At 49.7% G+C, this 15,633-nt stretch overlaps 1 protein-coding gene across 5 annotated transcripts; it reads right to left on the bottom strand.

Annotated features, from left to right (window-relative positions):
- Positions 1–1,957: 1,957 nt before the first annotated feature.
- LOC308347293 (apolipoprotein L2-like) lies at positions 1,958–14,827 on the bottom strand. 5 transcript variants are annotated; one of them, XM_080810553.1, is made up of 6 exons: positions 14,587–14,827; positions 10,664–10,743; positions 7,772–7,813; positions 7,481–7,589; positions 6,359–6,485; positions 1,958–3,331 (listed from the first exon to the last, which is right to left on the bottom strand). In XM_080810553.1, the coding sequence occupies exons 4-6, from the start codon at positions 7,509–7,511 to the stop codon at positions 2,473–2,475; spliced, it is 1,017 nt and encodes a 338-aa protein (XP_080666679.1). In that variant the 5' UTR covers positions 7,512–7,589; positions 7,772–7,813; positions 10,664–10,743; positions 14,587–14,827; the 3' UTR covers positions 1,958–2,472. The 5 variants fall into 5 exon arrangements, with proteins under 5 accessions (XP_080666679.1, XP_080666678.1, XP_080666680.1 ...); XM_080810552.1 differs by lacking the exon at positions 14,587–14,827 and adding an exon at positions 13,443–13,570; XM_080810554.1 differs by lacking the exon at positions 10,664–10,743 and having other exon boundaries at positions 14,587–14,826.
- Between the last annotated feature and the right edge of the window lie 806 nt (positions 14,828–15,633).

The raw sequence follows: 15,633 nt of genomic DNA, 5'->3' as shown, positions 1-15,633 counted from the left end.
ACCCAAGTGTCTGTCAAGAGGATAGGCAAAACGTAGCATATCCATACATATCACTCATTTTTAAAAATGAACTACCAGGGCTCCTAGATGTTCAGTTGTTTGAGCATCAGACTCTTGGTTTTGGCTCAGGTTGTGACCTCAGGGTCCTGGGATCGAGCCCCAAGAGTCGAGCTCCACACTCATCAGGGAGACTGCTTCTCTCTCTCTCTCCCTCTCCTTATGCCCCTCCCTTACCCTGCTTGTGCTGTCTCTCTCTCTCTCTCTCTCTCTCAGTCTCTTAAAAAGAAGTGGGGGCATCTGGGTGGTTCAGTTGATCTGCCTTCAGCTCAGGTCATGATCTCAGGTCCTTCAATATACCAAGGTCAGAGGTTCCCAGCATTCGTATTTTGACAGCAAGTCCGAACTCTGTCATTTAAACCAATCTCAGTCCTTCCTGATCCTCTGAGCAACAACATTCCTACAATCCAGATGCCCAGGGGCCTTTTAAATTCTTAAGTGCTGGATTTTGAATAATCCTGCTGAGATTTTTCACTACTGGAAGATAGTGGTGACATCACAGCATCTGAATGATTAGGGCCCGCATCCTCCTGGTTGGTTCAGTGACAGAACCGTCGGTCCCTGGCGTCCAGCGTCCTGTGGCTGAGGCCGGCACAGGGAGCTCTCCACATCCCCGTGCATCATGTGCTGGGGGTGGTCAGTTCCTGGGTCCCATGGTCTTTGATCTGAGAGGTTGGCCCCACCATGGGTCCTCCCCGCTGGAGGATGACATTCCAAGGATGCCAAGAACAGATTTGGGGCAGCTGACCTGTTGCTCCTAGCAGAACCATCTGGAGGCCTCAGACCTCACACCCTGAGTATGCCCTGCTCCCCGCAGAACACACCAGACGCTTTTCAGTTCACACCTTTGGTCTCTCCCAGGATGACCACAGGATGGTGAGAAAAACAACAAGCTGTGGAGCCTCACCGAAGATGAAGGAGCCTGGATAACAAGACTGCTTGCTTTGAGTAGAGCTTCCAATAAATGAACGAGGCTCCTTTCCACCACAGTGGGTGCCCTGGAATCCCCATGTTGTCCCTTGGTGTCCAAATCCTAGCGTGTCGTCATGCATCTTCTCAGGCTAACATGCCCTCCAATACGTGAGGGGTTCTGGGTGAGGCTTGTTCCTTGAATCCCCCTGACGCCTCACCTCCATCCTCAACTTCCCACAGTGCTCGCCAGGCACAGAGCAATAGACACATGGAAACAAATTAAGGGCTGGATTCCTTAACGCTGGGGAAACCTCTAATACCTCCTTCTCTTTAACCCCAGCACAGAAAATCTCTGCTCATGAGTCCTGGGGGACAACTAGACCAGAAAGCTAAGTGAGGCTTTTCGCGCCTTCCCCGCAACCCTCCCAGAATCTAATGGCTGGGCTGATGAAGCCAGAGGAACCAGGATGGCCAGGAGCCCCTCCCCACCTCCTGTGGGGACAGACCGGAAATAGGGCTGGATGAGTGACTGGGAAGAAGGGAAAGGAGGTGGGGTCTGGGAAAGAAGGAAGGAAGGGAGAATCCCATGACTCTGTGGTGGGGACAGCGAGGCCTTGATGTGCTTGGTGGTCCACGAGGGAGGGAGGGAGGGGGGAGGAAGTCTGCATCTTTCAAGGCTCTGTTCCCCTGCCCACCAGAAAAACACAGCCATCCGTCCCTTCGATCCCGGGTTCTGGATGCTGGCTGAGGGACAGGCTTGCGTTCAGTGCGGCACGAGATGTGTGCAAGCTTTCCCTGGGAGTCCCAATGCGGCCTGCTGGGTGCTGAGCTTTGAGGAAAATAACCAGGTGGGAGAGTGGGAGCCCAGGGAGTGAGCAGGAGAAGCAATGGAGGACTTGGTCCCCGAGATCCCAGAAGACAAGCCCATGGAGAAGGGAAGTCAGGCCTCCAGAGCCCAGGTGAGCCCCAGGATGAACTCAACCAAAGGTACAATGCATCAGTCCATATTTATTGAAGCAGGCGATAGAAGACAGGATGGCGAAAGCCACACAGATCTTCAATACACTCCCCCCCACCAAGTGATGAGGACTCTGAGGCTCAGAGAGGCCGCGTCTCTTGGCCCCCGAGCTGGTTGATCTCCTCGACAGATGACGAGGTTCCTTGACTTGCGGCCGGCCTCTGCGATCTCTTTTCTGTTCCCCCGATTCCACCATCACTTTTTTTTTTTTTTTTTCAAATCAATCACGGTTCCAAGACCACCTTTAGATTATCATTGGAATTTCACTGGTCGCTCAGCACACCCCGAACCCAAACAGCACCGACAATTTGCTAAACATTCCCCCCACCCTTCTGCCATCTGCAATAACCCCTCCCTCACTGGGCTCAGCTTCAGAAATGCCAAACGCCTCAGCAACCCAACACAAAAACTTGATCTTCTCCTCTGATAAGGCACCTCCATGTCTTTGTCCCACACATGTCCCTGCTCCCCGCCCTGCTCGGGGATCACGGAGTCGGGCCCTTCTTCAGACGTTCATAGATCTCGGTGAGCTTCTCCAACTTGCTCTCCAGCTCCCGGGCCCGCCGCCTCATGTCTTCAGCTGACTCTGTCTTTGCTCCCTCATGCAAGTGCACTGAGTCTTTCACGAGGTTGACCACATCCATTGCAAGCGAGAGGCCTGCGGTGGCCACACCCATGATCCGGGCTCCTCTGGTCATTGCCAGAGCAGTGCCTCCAAAAGCTTTCTGCACCTGCCGGCCACCTCGACCTGAGACTCTCGGAGCTGTCATGAGGCGCCTGGCATTGACTACAAGGCGAGGTTTGACTTTGGCCAGCTTGATGGCACGAATATTCCTTGCAATGTTTTGCAGGGCTCTAAAGCATTTATCTGTTAAGGAGTAAATCTGGGGAACGCGGTCACGCAGAACCTTTGCAACGACCGGCCCTTTGTCAAAATCAGTTGAGGTCAGGTCAGCTTGGGCTTTTGCAGACGACTCACTTGAGTCTTCCACGATGCTGGTAGACACCTGGGTCACAGTGGCTGCTGCTCCCAGCCCCATTCCAGTTGCCAAGAGTGCCAGACTGGCCCCTGCTGTCACAGGAGCCAGACCCAGACCAAGGATGCTCAGGAGGCCGGACACAACACCAGTGGAGCCGGCTACTATGTTGGCGATGGTGCAGTTCCTGTGTACCCTGTCCACCTCATCTGCAAGCTCGTGGAGCTTTCTAATGCGCTCCTTAAGCTCTGCTTTCAACCGGGGAAACTTACGCAAAAACCTCTCCCTAGCCTGCTGCTCTTCGGCCTCCAGATCCATGGTTCTTTGCAGCTCATTCAGACCTTCACGCAGGGCTTCTGCCTCCTCCCTGTAACAGGGAAGGTCAAGGGATTAGGAGAAGCTTATCTGGAAAATGGGCTTCATTTGATCTAACCTACATATACCACAGAACTTTTACTGTAAATCAAATGGAAAAGAATTTTACAAATGCAAAGAATCCTTCCTGCAATGTTGCACACGTTCCGTACACTGCTCATGCTCCATAACACACACCCAGTCAGGGAATAAATAAGTCCGTGTCATCCTCAGAGGCTCTTAAATAGTGGCTATTGAAGGAAGATGGCCTTGCAGTCAAGGACAGGGCCCCACAGTCAGTACCACAGTGTCTGCAGACTGGGAACTCTGCAGATGAAGAAAGGGAAGTGTGGTTGGAGCAGGAAAACCTCCATTCAGAGAAACGTCGTGTGTGCTGAGGGTTGAACTTACCCACAGAGGTCTGCTCTCACCCTGGCCACTGGGAAGTGAGCGTTAGGCCCCACCTAGGATGTCAAGGGTCCTAGAACAATAGGACTGTCTTCCTTTGCCTGGGCTTTTGGCCATGGGACAGCCTGACAAGATGATGGAGTCTCTGGGTCATGAGCTGTCAGTTGTGACCACGGAGGATCTAGAAACTGGCCTCCCGGGGGAGCAGAAGGCTACAGGTCAGCCATGTAGGCAGATGGGATTGAGCCCCAGTAAACTCTGTCCTGAGGTTCAGGCTGAAAAATACTCTCTCCTGGACCACACGTTACCTGGGCTCTCATGACCCTTCTCCTGACTGCGCCTGGACCTTGGTCTTCTGGGCTCTGACCTTAACAGACTGTCATACCCAGTCTTAGCAAGAGCCATGTTAAGACAGCTTAGTGAGAATCCACACAGTCCTGATACATGATCACCTTTGACATTTGGTCAAATTCCACCTTTGATGCGGAAGTCCTTGACCTGCCTTCAGGAAGAACCGTGTTGGGTCAGGTGAGCAAGAATCCCTCCGCTTTGATGTCTCCTCTTGCTGATTTCCCATCCCCTGCCCCCGCCCTACTCCTCGGCTAGAAATCCCTACCCATCCTCACTCTGTTCCAAGATGAGCCCAATCTCTCTCCCCTATGACATCACTCTTGACGCCTATGGCTTGAATTAAGTCTTCTTGATCATTTTAGTAAGTGTCACAGTAATTGCTTCCTTGCACAGTGTGAGCATCCTGGTGGGAAAAGCTCCCCGTGCACTGTCACATACTGAATACAGGACACTAAGACCTCCTGAGGACGATGGAAGCCTTGCACTGGAAACCCTCCCAGACTCTGCCCCAAGTGTCTTTCTTTTTAGCTGATGGGAAGCTGTATCCTCCCCTGTCACACAGCATAACTGAGGGGACAGCTCTCGGTGAGCTCTGTGACTGCTTCCAGGGAATCATTCAATCTCAGTGGGGTTTGGGGACACCCCCAGTTTTTAGTTGGTGCCAAAAGTAGGGGCAGTCTTAGGGATTGTCCCCTCAGCCTTTGCAGTTGGCTAACTCTGGGTACCTGGAGTTTAAGAAAACAAGATCTCACAGCACGAAGGGTCCTTAATCACCTTTTTGCTTGGCAGCTGCTGTCTCTCCCAAGCCTGCTGCCCTCTGATGGGGCCCAGCCACTGCCCCAACTGACTGAGAGCCACGACACCCACTACCCTGGTTCCCTTCAGACTTTCCAGCTCATGTCATGGATTCCCCACCCACCACCCAGCACCGCCAACCTCACAGGTGCCACAGCCTAAATAACACCTTAGCTGGTCACAGCTTTGCATGCATGTACACCAAGGCCATGTGCAAATTTACGACATCTCTTAAAGATACAAGAGACTTTGTGAACCTTCTATTTGAACCAGTAAGCTGCAAATGATCTAGATTTGGGCAAGCTAGTGGAGAAAGTAGTTTCCTCTTTGGTGGGGACTTCTGAGGCTCAGAATCCCTCAAAGGCTACACAATTGGCAGCTGCCCCCTGTGGAGCTAGAAGTTGTCACAAAGTCACACTGTCTCCTATTGGTCCGGGGCTGCTCTGTGTAGAACATAGGGGCTTCAAATGATAGTCAAGACTGACCCAGCTCCAAGGCAAGGTATAGAGGAAACCCTCTATATGCCCCATGTCCTGGCAATTCCAGGGATGAGGAGATCAAAGAAGGAAGGGAAGAAATGTTCCCTCTCCCTCTCACGGGACCTCTGCTAGATCCGTGGTCTCCTCAAGTTTGTGCCCTAGAGCTTCCCTCAGTCCCAGATCCGCTGCCCAAGCCTACCTAGACCTCCAATCTAGAAGCCCTGGCCCTCTTGTCAATTGTGACCACTGGCTCTGGCCCTAGTCCAAGCCTCCTGGGACCTTGGACAGGATGCCTAGGTTCTTCACCTTTGACCTTGCAATTCACACTAAGGCCCTGGCCACAATCTTCTCAGATTGAATTACTGTTTCCATTCAACAAATGCCCAATCGGACACTCCCAGACACACAGACCCAGAGAGCTCCAGGGCTGGGCAGGGAGAGAGTCAGGATCCAACCAGCTCGGTCCAATTCCACTCCAGCCTCTCCATGTTGTGGGCCTGCAGGATCCTGCCTGTTCATGGAACTGCTCAGATGGGGAGGGAAGGCTCTAGTCCGAATCCCCAGGGGCAGAGACTGAGGTGTCAGTGTTCTTGTGACTCGTCCCAGAGGAAATCATGCTTGTCCCTCATCTCCAGGAAGAAGACCCTTACCGCCGTCTCTTCTCGGCAATCTTCTAATGAGCTAACATTAATGGAGTTCCTACTATGTGTCATTGCTATGCTAGGGACTTTCAGTGCATTATCTTCATTTCTTATGATAAAATTGAACAGATGAACAGATCAAGGCAGAGAAGAGTCAGCTCTAGGGTTAGGCCCAAGGTCACATAACCTGCCCTCTGCAGGTTTCGCCTCTCCTCAATCCGAGACCATTCACTCCCAGCGATTGTCATGGAAGACATGTTCCTCATGGATTGTTGAGAAGGAACATGCTCAACCCCAACCCCAGGACACTGTCCCGCAGAGAGCTGGGTGACCATCCAGGGGCATCTGAGTGGGGCTGGGGGGTACCTGGACAAAGTGGCCTCAGCCACAAATCTCTCCCAGGATTCATGGTCAGTCAGCAGGAAGTATAGTTCCTCATGCCTCACTGTGTTCTGGAAAGTCTCAATGACCTCCTCGAGAAGGCTTTCACTCTCTAGATGGAAAAAAAAATTAAAGTCTTTTAGTTTTTTCTTTTTCCTGCTTCGCTAAGGGAGAGAAGAAACCAGGGCTTAGCTAGAGGGAAACCACAGCACTAAACGGTGCATTAATGGACCCGGCAGTGGTGGGGGAGGAGAAATAGGTGAGAGCCGGCCGAAGGGGTATTGAGATCAACAGAATCAGTTCCTGCCCCGCTTTCGTATCTGATAGGCAAGGGCTTACAGCTGGGACACAGGACAAGTGCCCTAACATAGCCATGGGAGGCCGGGGGATGCTAGGGGAGGGTGTGTTTTACCTGGAACTAACAGGTTCCAGGGACAGGGGACAGCAACAATACGTAGGGAGGACACACTGTGTAGCAGATCCTGGCCCAAACACATAAACACATTCTATTTGATCCTCATAACCACATAAGGAAATACTCTCATTTTACAGGTAAGGTTAGGTAAGGCACTCCACATCACACAGCTGGGAGGTGGCAAAGACCAGACTAGGGTCCAGGTCGTGTCCCACTGACCCTCAGAGAGCACTCAGGCTGACAGCAGGGTGAGAGCTGGAGGAAATGGCCTCTCTTGTAAGGCCCCACAGTCATCCTGAGCCATGCTGGAAGCTTGGACAGGGCAAGAGGGCAGAAGCAGGCTCCAGGGTTGCTGGTCTACCGCCACCCCCCACCCTGCCTCAGGATCCCTTTTTTCCTCTCCTTTCCCCTCTGCTGTCCCCCACCTCCCTATGGACAGTCCTGGCCTCACTTCTGGGTCATTGATGGATTTGATGGGCAGCCAGGGAAGGGAGGAAGTAAGCACCTCAGCCATGACCCTGAGAAGAAGATTGGTGGAAGGTGTCCCTACAGACTCCTGGGCTGGGCGCTCCACTTGACCTCTCTTGGGGGCTCAAGGAAGCTCTTCAAGGGACCGATTCCTCTGTAGGTGAGCTCAGCTGGAGGCATCCCCGCAATTCCAGGGATCATCCAGAGAAGTGGAAGGTGACTACCTGGGCTGAGCCCACGGGGTCCTGAGGTCATGGTGTCAGCAGTGGGATCTGAGAGTTTTCCCTACAGCTTGCGTCCACATTGCAGTTAGAAGGAGCTGTCGCTTCACCCCTGGGGAAGAGAGAACAAATCGTGGGGTCAAATGTGAGCCAGCAGAGGCAGCAGGAAGCAGTGAGGGACAAGGTCTCTGGGGCTTCCCTCTGGGATGGCGACAAATGCCAAGATGGACTTTACCCCGTGTGTTTGTCTGTGTACTGGCTTCTGCCAGCTGCTATTTAAGGAAAGTTACTCACCTCACTCCAGTTCACTCCCAAGCCAAGTCAGGGTCCTGTCGCCTGTTGGGGCACAAGAAGAAGATCATCGGACAAGGAGACTGCCATCTGAGAAGTTACAGAAGCAATAAAACCAAGCACAGAAGAAAAGATGGGAACAAGTGTGCTGGAAATTCCTTGAGGTCGGGAACGTGTGTGTTTACTAATGGGTAAGAGCTAATACTGATCAAGTATTTATGTCAGGCAGGCTCCTGATGTGGCCTCTCACTGAGTACCCACACACACTCCAGGACGGGAACCTAAGTGTCTCTGATCCAAATCCTGTGTTTGTGACGACTGTGCTCTACTCCCTTTAACATACAAAAATGCTTATTCATGTACAGTTGACTGTTGAACTACCCAGGGGTTAAGGGCAATGACACCCACCATCGTGCAGTAAAAAATTCATGCATAACTTCTGACTTCCCCAAACTTTTTTTAAAGATTTCTTATTTATTTGTCAGAGACAGAGAGACAGCGAGAGGGGGAACACAAGCAGGGAGAATGAGAGAGGGAGAAGCAGGCTCCCCGATAAGCGGAGAGCCCAATGCAGGGCTCAATCCCAGGACCCTGGGATCATGACCTGAGATGAAGGCAGACCCTTAAAAACTGAGCCACCCAGGTGCCCCTTGAGTTCCCAAAACTGAACTACTAATAGCCTACTCTTGACCAGAAGCCTTACCAATAACATAAACAGCTAATCAACAGACATTACGTATGTTCTATGTATTATGCACGGAATTCTTGCAATAGAGTAAGCCAGAGAAAAGAAAGGGTTAAGAAAATCATAAGTAGGAGTGCCTGGGTGGCTCAGCGGGTTAAGCCTCTATCTTTGGCTCAGGTCATGATCCCAGGGTCCTGGGATGGAGCCCCACATTGGGTTCTCTGCTCAGCAGGGAGCCTGCTTCCTCCTCTACCTCTCTCTGCCTGCCTCTCTACATCCTTGTGATCTCTCTCAAATAAATAAATAAAATCTTAAAAAAGAAGAAAATCATAAGAAGAGAAAGTACATTTACCATACTGTACATATATTTAATGAAAAAATCTGCATATAAGCAGATCTGTGTCATTCAAATTTGTGTTGTTCAAGGGTCAGCTGTGTAAGTATTTATTTGTAAATGACTCCTCTCCTTCCACAGCGGTGGCTTGCAGCGCTAACCAGTCTCTGTCTCGATCAATTTCCTGGTGCCACAGCTTCCCACAGCCTGTGTCCTCCTTGCTTCTGCAAGATTCTTCATCCCACATGGCCTGGAGTCCTGCTGAGTCCTGGCGCAATCCCTACAGTCTGACTACGGATTCTCAAGCCTTCCCAATAATGCCCAGTCTTCTCTGCTGTCCTCCCCCAACTTTGAACCTTAGACTGCTTCTAATTCTTTATCTAAAGGAAAGTGAGAAGAACAATCTCCTTGTATAAAACTTTGCGTTTTGCATTTGAGATTGTTTCCTTAAGACATTTGTAGAAGCACAATGACTGGGTCAGAAGCTATCAGCACATACACATTTTTTCATACCCAGCGCCACACTGTTATGAAAAAAATTATACCAATGCACATTCACATTCACAGTACATGAGGGTGTCCACTGCCCTATTCTTAACAGTTCCTCGTAGTCTTTTGTAAAAAACACACGTTTATAGACAGAGAATTTATTTTAGTTCTGTTTTTAGCTTGTCTTGGGAGACAAGGAAAGACAGCAAATGTTGATTACATTTAAGCATTATTTTTTTAAGATCTTATTTATTTATTATTAGAGAGAGAAAGAGAGATTGAGAGAACGACTACGAGAAGGGGCAGAGGGAGAAGCAGACTGCCCATGGAGCTGGAAGCCTGATGTGGGGCTGAATTCTAGGACCCCAGGATCATGAACTGAGCCAAAGGCAATCAACTGAGTCACCCATGCACCCCTAAGCATTATTTTTAAGTTTATTTATTTTTTTAGTAGTCTTTACACCAATTTGGGACTCGAACTCACAACCCCAAGGTCAAGAGTCCCAAACTTCTCAGAACAAGCCAGCCAGGTGCCCCTAGGCCCTATTTGAAGAAGGCAAAAGAGCATTTATCAGCTTCCCCTCCTGAGACCTGACTGAAATGATAGTGAAGGTACATACAGGTATAAAAATAACGAATGATAAGAGTGACTCACATCTGTGGCCTTTGCTCTGCACTGGCAATTGCTCTAAGACTTCACAAATAATAACCTGTCTTCTTCCAATAATCATGGAGTTGTGCGTGTATCATTTGCCTCCCTGTTTATCGATAAGGAGACTCAAGTGCAGGCTCCGTGACTTGCCCCAGGTCAGAAATCTAGTAAGCGGTAGACTGGGTTCAAGTCTTCAAGGTCCTGCTTGCTGGACTCAAGAACCCCCACACTGCCTCTCCTCATTCTGCTACCACTTTCAAAGGACAACGGGCCCAACAGGAATCCAGAGGCTTAGACAATGTTTGCAGACAGATCGGGTGGAGTATTGAAGCTGAATAAAGAAGAATAGAGGAACTCCCGTCAGAAAAACAGAGAACAAGGCAATAAGCAGGAAGAATGGTCTGCTGGGCAGAGCTGCGGAGAGGGAGACGGAAGCTGAGAGGCAGGTGGAGGTGAGCAGGAATAAGGTTACCAACCCCACACCCGACCCTATATTCACGGCAGCCTAAGTCTACACCGGAACGGGGAAAATCAGAAGTGAAATACTCCAGAAAAAATACCTCTGTCTTCTGACATCTAAAGGGTCCTCATTCGATCACTCTACATGGAAGCCTGTCAGTCAACTTACCTCTCTCTTAAATACAGATGGGCAATCTAGGATCAGATACACAAGAAAGATGACCAGATGGAAAGGGTGGCTAAGATAGATAAAAAAAACAACTGCAGATTGGGCACCTGGCTGGCTCAGTTGGTAGAACATGCAACTCTTGATCTCGAGGTCATGAGTTCAAGCCCCATGTTGGTCATAGAGCTTACTGAAAAAACAACAACAATAAAAATCAACTGGACTTCATAAACCTTAAAAACAATACCAGAAAAAAACACATAATTTTGATTATAGAAAATGATTTTTTTAAACCTTGACCCAATGTCCTCAGGGAGAGTAAAAAGGTGTTGCCTTCATAAAATGAGAACACGATGCACTGAAAAAGTAAAATAATAATAATAATAACAATAATGGACAATAAAAGGGCGCTTGGGACTTAAAAAGTGATTGACAAACTAAAGAAGTCTAGGTAAAGGTTGGAATAGTCAAGGAAAACTTCCAGAAAATAAAACAAAAAGGTGACAGAAGAAATGGAACTAAATGAGGAATGACAAGTTACCAATGCTATCAATTCTTAGAAAATTACTTGAGAAAGAGCTGCAGGAAAAAAAAAAAATGTTTGTGCGTTTATGGGGTGGGGTAGAAGATAATGACCAAGAAACCAAGAGACAGAAAGATGTGAGGTCCAGGAAACAGGAAAATTAACATAGACAGAAAGGAGCCCAAGGAATACAGCTGGGCATGCAGCAGGCCTAGAGAGCAACCAGCCCAGAATGGAATGAAAAGTGAAGAGTTCAATGGGGAAAGGGGACTTATAATAATATATATGATATAATATCTTATATAATGAACAGTTCAAAAGAAATTGAGGAAACATTGAAGGTAACATTGCAAGGAGTAGGGGAAAAAAGGCAATTAGAAATCCAAGAAAAACGAAAGCTGTACAAGAAAGCATGTACAAAAAAAAAAAAAGAAGAAGAAAGAAAAAGAAAGCATGTACAGGGGTGCCTGGGTGGCTCAGTGGGTTAAGCGTCTGCCTTCAGCTCAGGTCAGGATCCCAGGGTCCTGAGATCTGATCCCACATCAGACTCCTCGCTCAGTGGGGAGCCTGCTTCTCCCTCTGCCTGCTGGTCCCCTCTCACTTTCTGACAAATTAATAAGAATCTTTAAAAAAAAAAAAAAGCACGTACAACCATATTTCACAAGTCAGCTTTACAGTAAACAATACTGAAAACATCACATATATGTAAACATTCTTGTGTGATTTTTAACTTCTAGAACAAAAGAGACCATTTAAATATGAGAACCAAATGCACTTGTTGCCAATAGGTAAATCAAAGTACAATGGTAGAAATTGGGAACTGAAGCACGGAGGAGAGGAGGAGGATTAATATCCTCGTTTTACAAAGTGAGGACCCAAAAATACCAGCTACAATTCAGAGGCTAGGAAATGAAGAGCTAAGAAAGGAAAAAAAAAAAAAAAGAAGAAGAAGAAGAAGGAAAGAAAGAAACAAAGGTGTAAGTAAATTGCTTACGACTAGAAAGGTTTCTGAGGACATAAATTTAGTGATAGAGTGATATTAGGAGAAGGTGGGGAGGTTTGTAAGAAAAAGCATAAAAATAAGTGAAATCATTATCTGCCCTAGTAAGAAATAAATAGCTCGTATTGCAATTTAAAAATCAAGGGAATGAAGTTAGCTATCGTGGTGGGTGACTATCTGCTTTGCACCAGGCACCGTTCTAAGTGATTTGGACGCATCAACTCATACATTAGTTCTCACCATGACTCTGTAGGAAAATGAACTGAAGCCCAGAAAGGTTACGTAATTGACCCAAAGCACCCAGCTAGTGCCAGAGCCGGAATTCAAATCCAGACTCCCTGTCTCCAGAGCCTACACTCTCACCTATTCTGTTCTCCCACTATAGGAATATCATAAAAAGATACAGATGAACTACCTAAGGAAAAGCAACACATTAAAAGTGATTGTTTTTAATTGGGAAAGTGGGTGAGCAGAGCCCTCGGGACTAAAGGATTTGTTTAAACCATTAGTTTAAACCATTTGTTTAAACCATTTGCACTTGTTACTTTGATTTCTTTTTTCTTTTTAAGAAAGTGAAAGTCCCTTTAGAGCAGTGAGTAACAGCTCACCCCAATAATGGGCTGGTTTCTGGCACCACCACGTTCAAGATGATGAGAGCCAGTGGATCAGGACCCATAAGAAATCAGCCTGACTCCTGATGTGACAAGTGGCAGCGTGGGAGAAACCTCCATGGTTGATAAAGCAAGTTCTCTAAGAAAAGTGGGATGATAGGTTCAACGAGAATAATCAGAGTGACCACCACCCTTCCACAGATATATGGTCTAGCCATCCCTGCCCACCTGCGTGGCCCCGACAGGACACGGAGCCCTCCCATCCCCACCTCCCATCCCCACCGGCTCTGGCTAGGCTCTCCGGAGGCAGCAGGACACAGAGAGTCTCACGAAAGCATCTCCCTGGAAGGGCTGCAGGCAGGCTCCTTGGGCAGGGAGGAAAGGGGAGCCAAGGACAGGACCAGGTTCAAACTCCTTGGCCTGCCCCCCCACCCCCCGCCCCCAGTGCCCTAATGCTCCTGCTCCGGTCTTCCTCACTGTTCCCTGATTCCGTGTTACCTTGGTCCGGGCACCCTCAAGGACACCTTACTTCCCTGCTTGTCTTATTTTTTTTTTTCTTTTTTAACTTTTATTTTAAGGAGGCTCCATGCCCAATGTAGAGCTTGAACTCACACAGGGCCCTGAGATCAAGAGTCGCAGGCTCTACCGACTGACCCAGCCCTGAGCCCCTCCTTGCTTCTCATCACACCTCAGCCTCCAGGCCATTGCTTGGGCTGTTCCTCCCCTCCCCAAATGCCTTTCCCTACCTTCCTCACCTTGTAAAAGTAGACCTGTGCTGAGAGGCCCCGCTCAACCACTGCTTCCCTTGCCATCTTCCCCCGTGGACCCTCCGGGTTCCCCTTCAGTGTGCGCTGTCCTGACTGCAGTCCTCTGTGTGTCCTCCTCTGTTGGACTCTGAGCACTGGTGGGCCCTGCCTATTCCCTGCCACACCTCCTGTTCCAGGGCCTCCCGGGGAACCCTGAGCTGGGCTTAGAGCCAAGGTGTGGGAGCACAGCGCACCCAGATTCCCTCCCCGCTGAGCAATTCCACTTGTTTTCTGGTCTATCCTGATGAAAAGCTTGTCCTGGCCGAGAACAAATAAGACCAGGCCTAGATATCACACGAACTGCCCTCCTGATTTAATGTGCTTTGGACAGTCCTCCCAGATTTCTGAGGGTTTCCCTCATGCCTTCATGCTCCCGCCATAGTATTGTTGATGTGAAGAGAAAGAGGAAGAGGAAATTGCAGTAAAACATGGGTGCCCTGGGGCATCTGGGTGGTTCAGTGGGTTAAGCCTCTGCCTTAACTCAGGTCATGGTCTCAGAGTCCTGGGATCGAGCCCCACATCGGGCTCTCTGCTCAGCAGGGAGCCTGCTTCCCCCTCTCTCTCTGCCTGTCTCTCCGCGTACTTGTGATCTCTCTCTCTGTGAAATAAATAAATAAAATCTTAAAAAAAGAAAAAAGAAAAGGGGACAAGGAAGAAGGGGAGGAGAAAGGGGAGGAGAGAGGGAGGAGAAGGAAAAACCAAAAGACTTGGACAAAATCAATCAATCAGTCAATCCCAACAGGACCTAATTGTAAGCTAGAAGGAAAAAGCTTCAAATATCCTGGGGAAAATATTTAAAAAAAAATAATGTTGATTTGGAGAAACTTTTCTAATCAAGATGCAAATCCCAGATGCCATAAAGGGAAAGTTTCAGTTATCTGATCTCTTAACAGTTAAAAATTGCATAGCACACCATGACCAAAGTCAGACTACAGCGAGAGGCCAGGAGGCCCCACCCGCGATCCTTGGGCCAGCAAAAGCTGAGCGCCCAGGAAACACGACAGATCCTAGGAATCCCCATGAAAAGACTGAAGCCAAGTTCTTAAGAGATGGGAACAGAGAATCCCCCGGGAAGGGACTCACCCAGACTCACCCGGTTGTCGGCAGGCAGGGCAGAAGGGAAGACCAGGCCTCCCGAAGCAGGTGTTTGGTAAGAAATGAGATTTTTACAACCCAAAGACTCCTAGGTTTACCTCTGCGAGCGAACACACGGATCTAAGTTCACGCCCTTATCATCAACCCCAGGAGTCTACAGTTTGGTCTTTTCAGATTCGAAGCCTGGACCGCGCTGCAGTGTGACACTTCTCACCCCTGGTCCCTCTCTTCCCTCTGCTGCGGGCACACAGGCCGACCTCTCCCTCTTCCTGCCCCACAGTGGGTGGAACAGAGGCCCCGGTCGGGGGCAGGGAGCAAAGCCCAGACATCTCCCTGCTCTGTCTCCCAGGCATGGTCATGGTCACGGTCATAGCAGCCTGGGCCAGTCACTCCCTGTCTGGCCCTCAGGCACCCTGGAGGCTGGGCACTGCGCAGACACTCAGAGACACTGTGGGCAACACAACCCGGCGTCCTTGTACCTCAAAAGGAAATTCCTTGCTGGGGGCCGCCCAGAGGCTCTGCCTCACCTGCCCTCCACCTGCTCGGCTTCCTCCCAAATTCCCCGAAGGCATGAGGGCCCCGACATCCACCTTCCATCTGTGTCGCCTGCTCAGGTCTCACGTAGTCTGCCACCCGAGCTGAGCAGTGTCCCCCTCCCTCTCCACTGTTTTGGGGGCACAGGGGGAGGGGAGAAGCAATCAGACAAACCCGGGTACAAATCCGGGCTGCGTCCCTGCTCCGCGTGGGACGTGGGGCTGGAGCTGCAGGTTCCCCCCATCGACAAAATCGTGACAACACGCGATCCTTTCCTGACAGAGCTGTTTGGAGGGGGAGTCCACGGGCAGGGACCTACCCCCTGAGCTCACCCAGGGATCGTCCTCAGAGCTGAGACACACCCAGGGGTTTGTGCCTGGGTGGATCCGGGTGTGCGTCTGGACAATAAACACACCTCAGGGCCCAGATATATCGCAAACCTGAAGGGAAACTGAAAGTGTCCACGGCCCAGCAGCTCGTGAGGAAACAGACATGTCCAGGCTGGTCCCAC

This window comes from Martes martes, assembly GCF_963455335.1.
Source record: "Martes martes genome assembly, chromosome: 8".
Taxonomy (NCBI): domain Eukaryota; kingdom Metazoa; phylum Chordata; class Mammalia; order Carnivora; family Mustelidae; genus Martes; species Martes martes.
Note: the sequence above shows the minus strand (reverse complement) of the source record. Positions and strands in the feature narration are given on the sequence as shown.

Bases quoted from the DNA above. Each gene is read 5' to 3' on its own strand.
- LOC308347293 (XM_080810553.1), bottom strand. From the start codon at position 7,511: ATGACCTCAGGACCCCGTGGGCTCAGCCCAG. The intron at 6,486-7,480 runs GTAGTCACCTTC...TTTTCCATCTAG, and splicing joins ACCCCGTGGGCTCAGCCCAG to AGAGTGAAAGCCTTCTCGAG. The intron at 3,332-6,358 runs GTACCCCCCAGC...TCCCTGTTACAG, and splicing joins GCTGAGGCCACTTTGTCCAG to GGAGGAGGCAGAAGCCCTGC.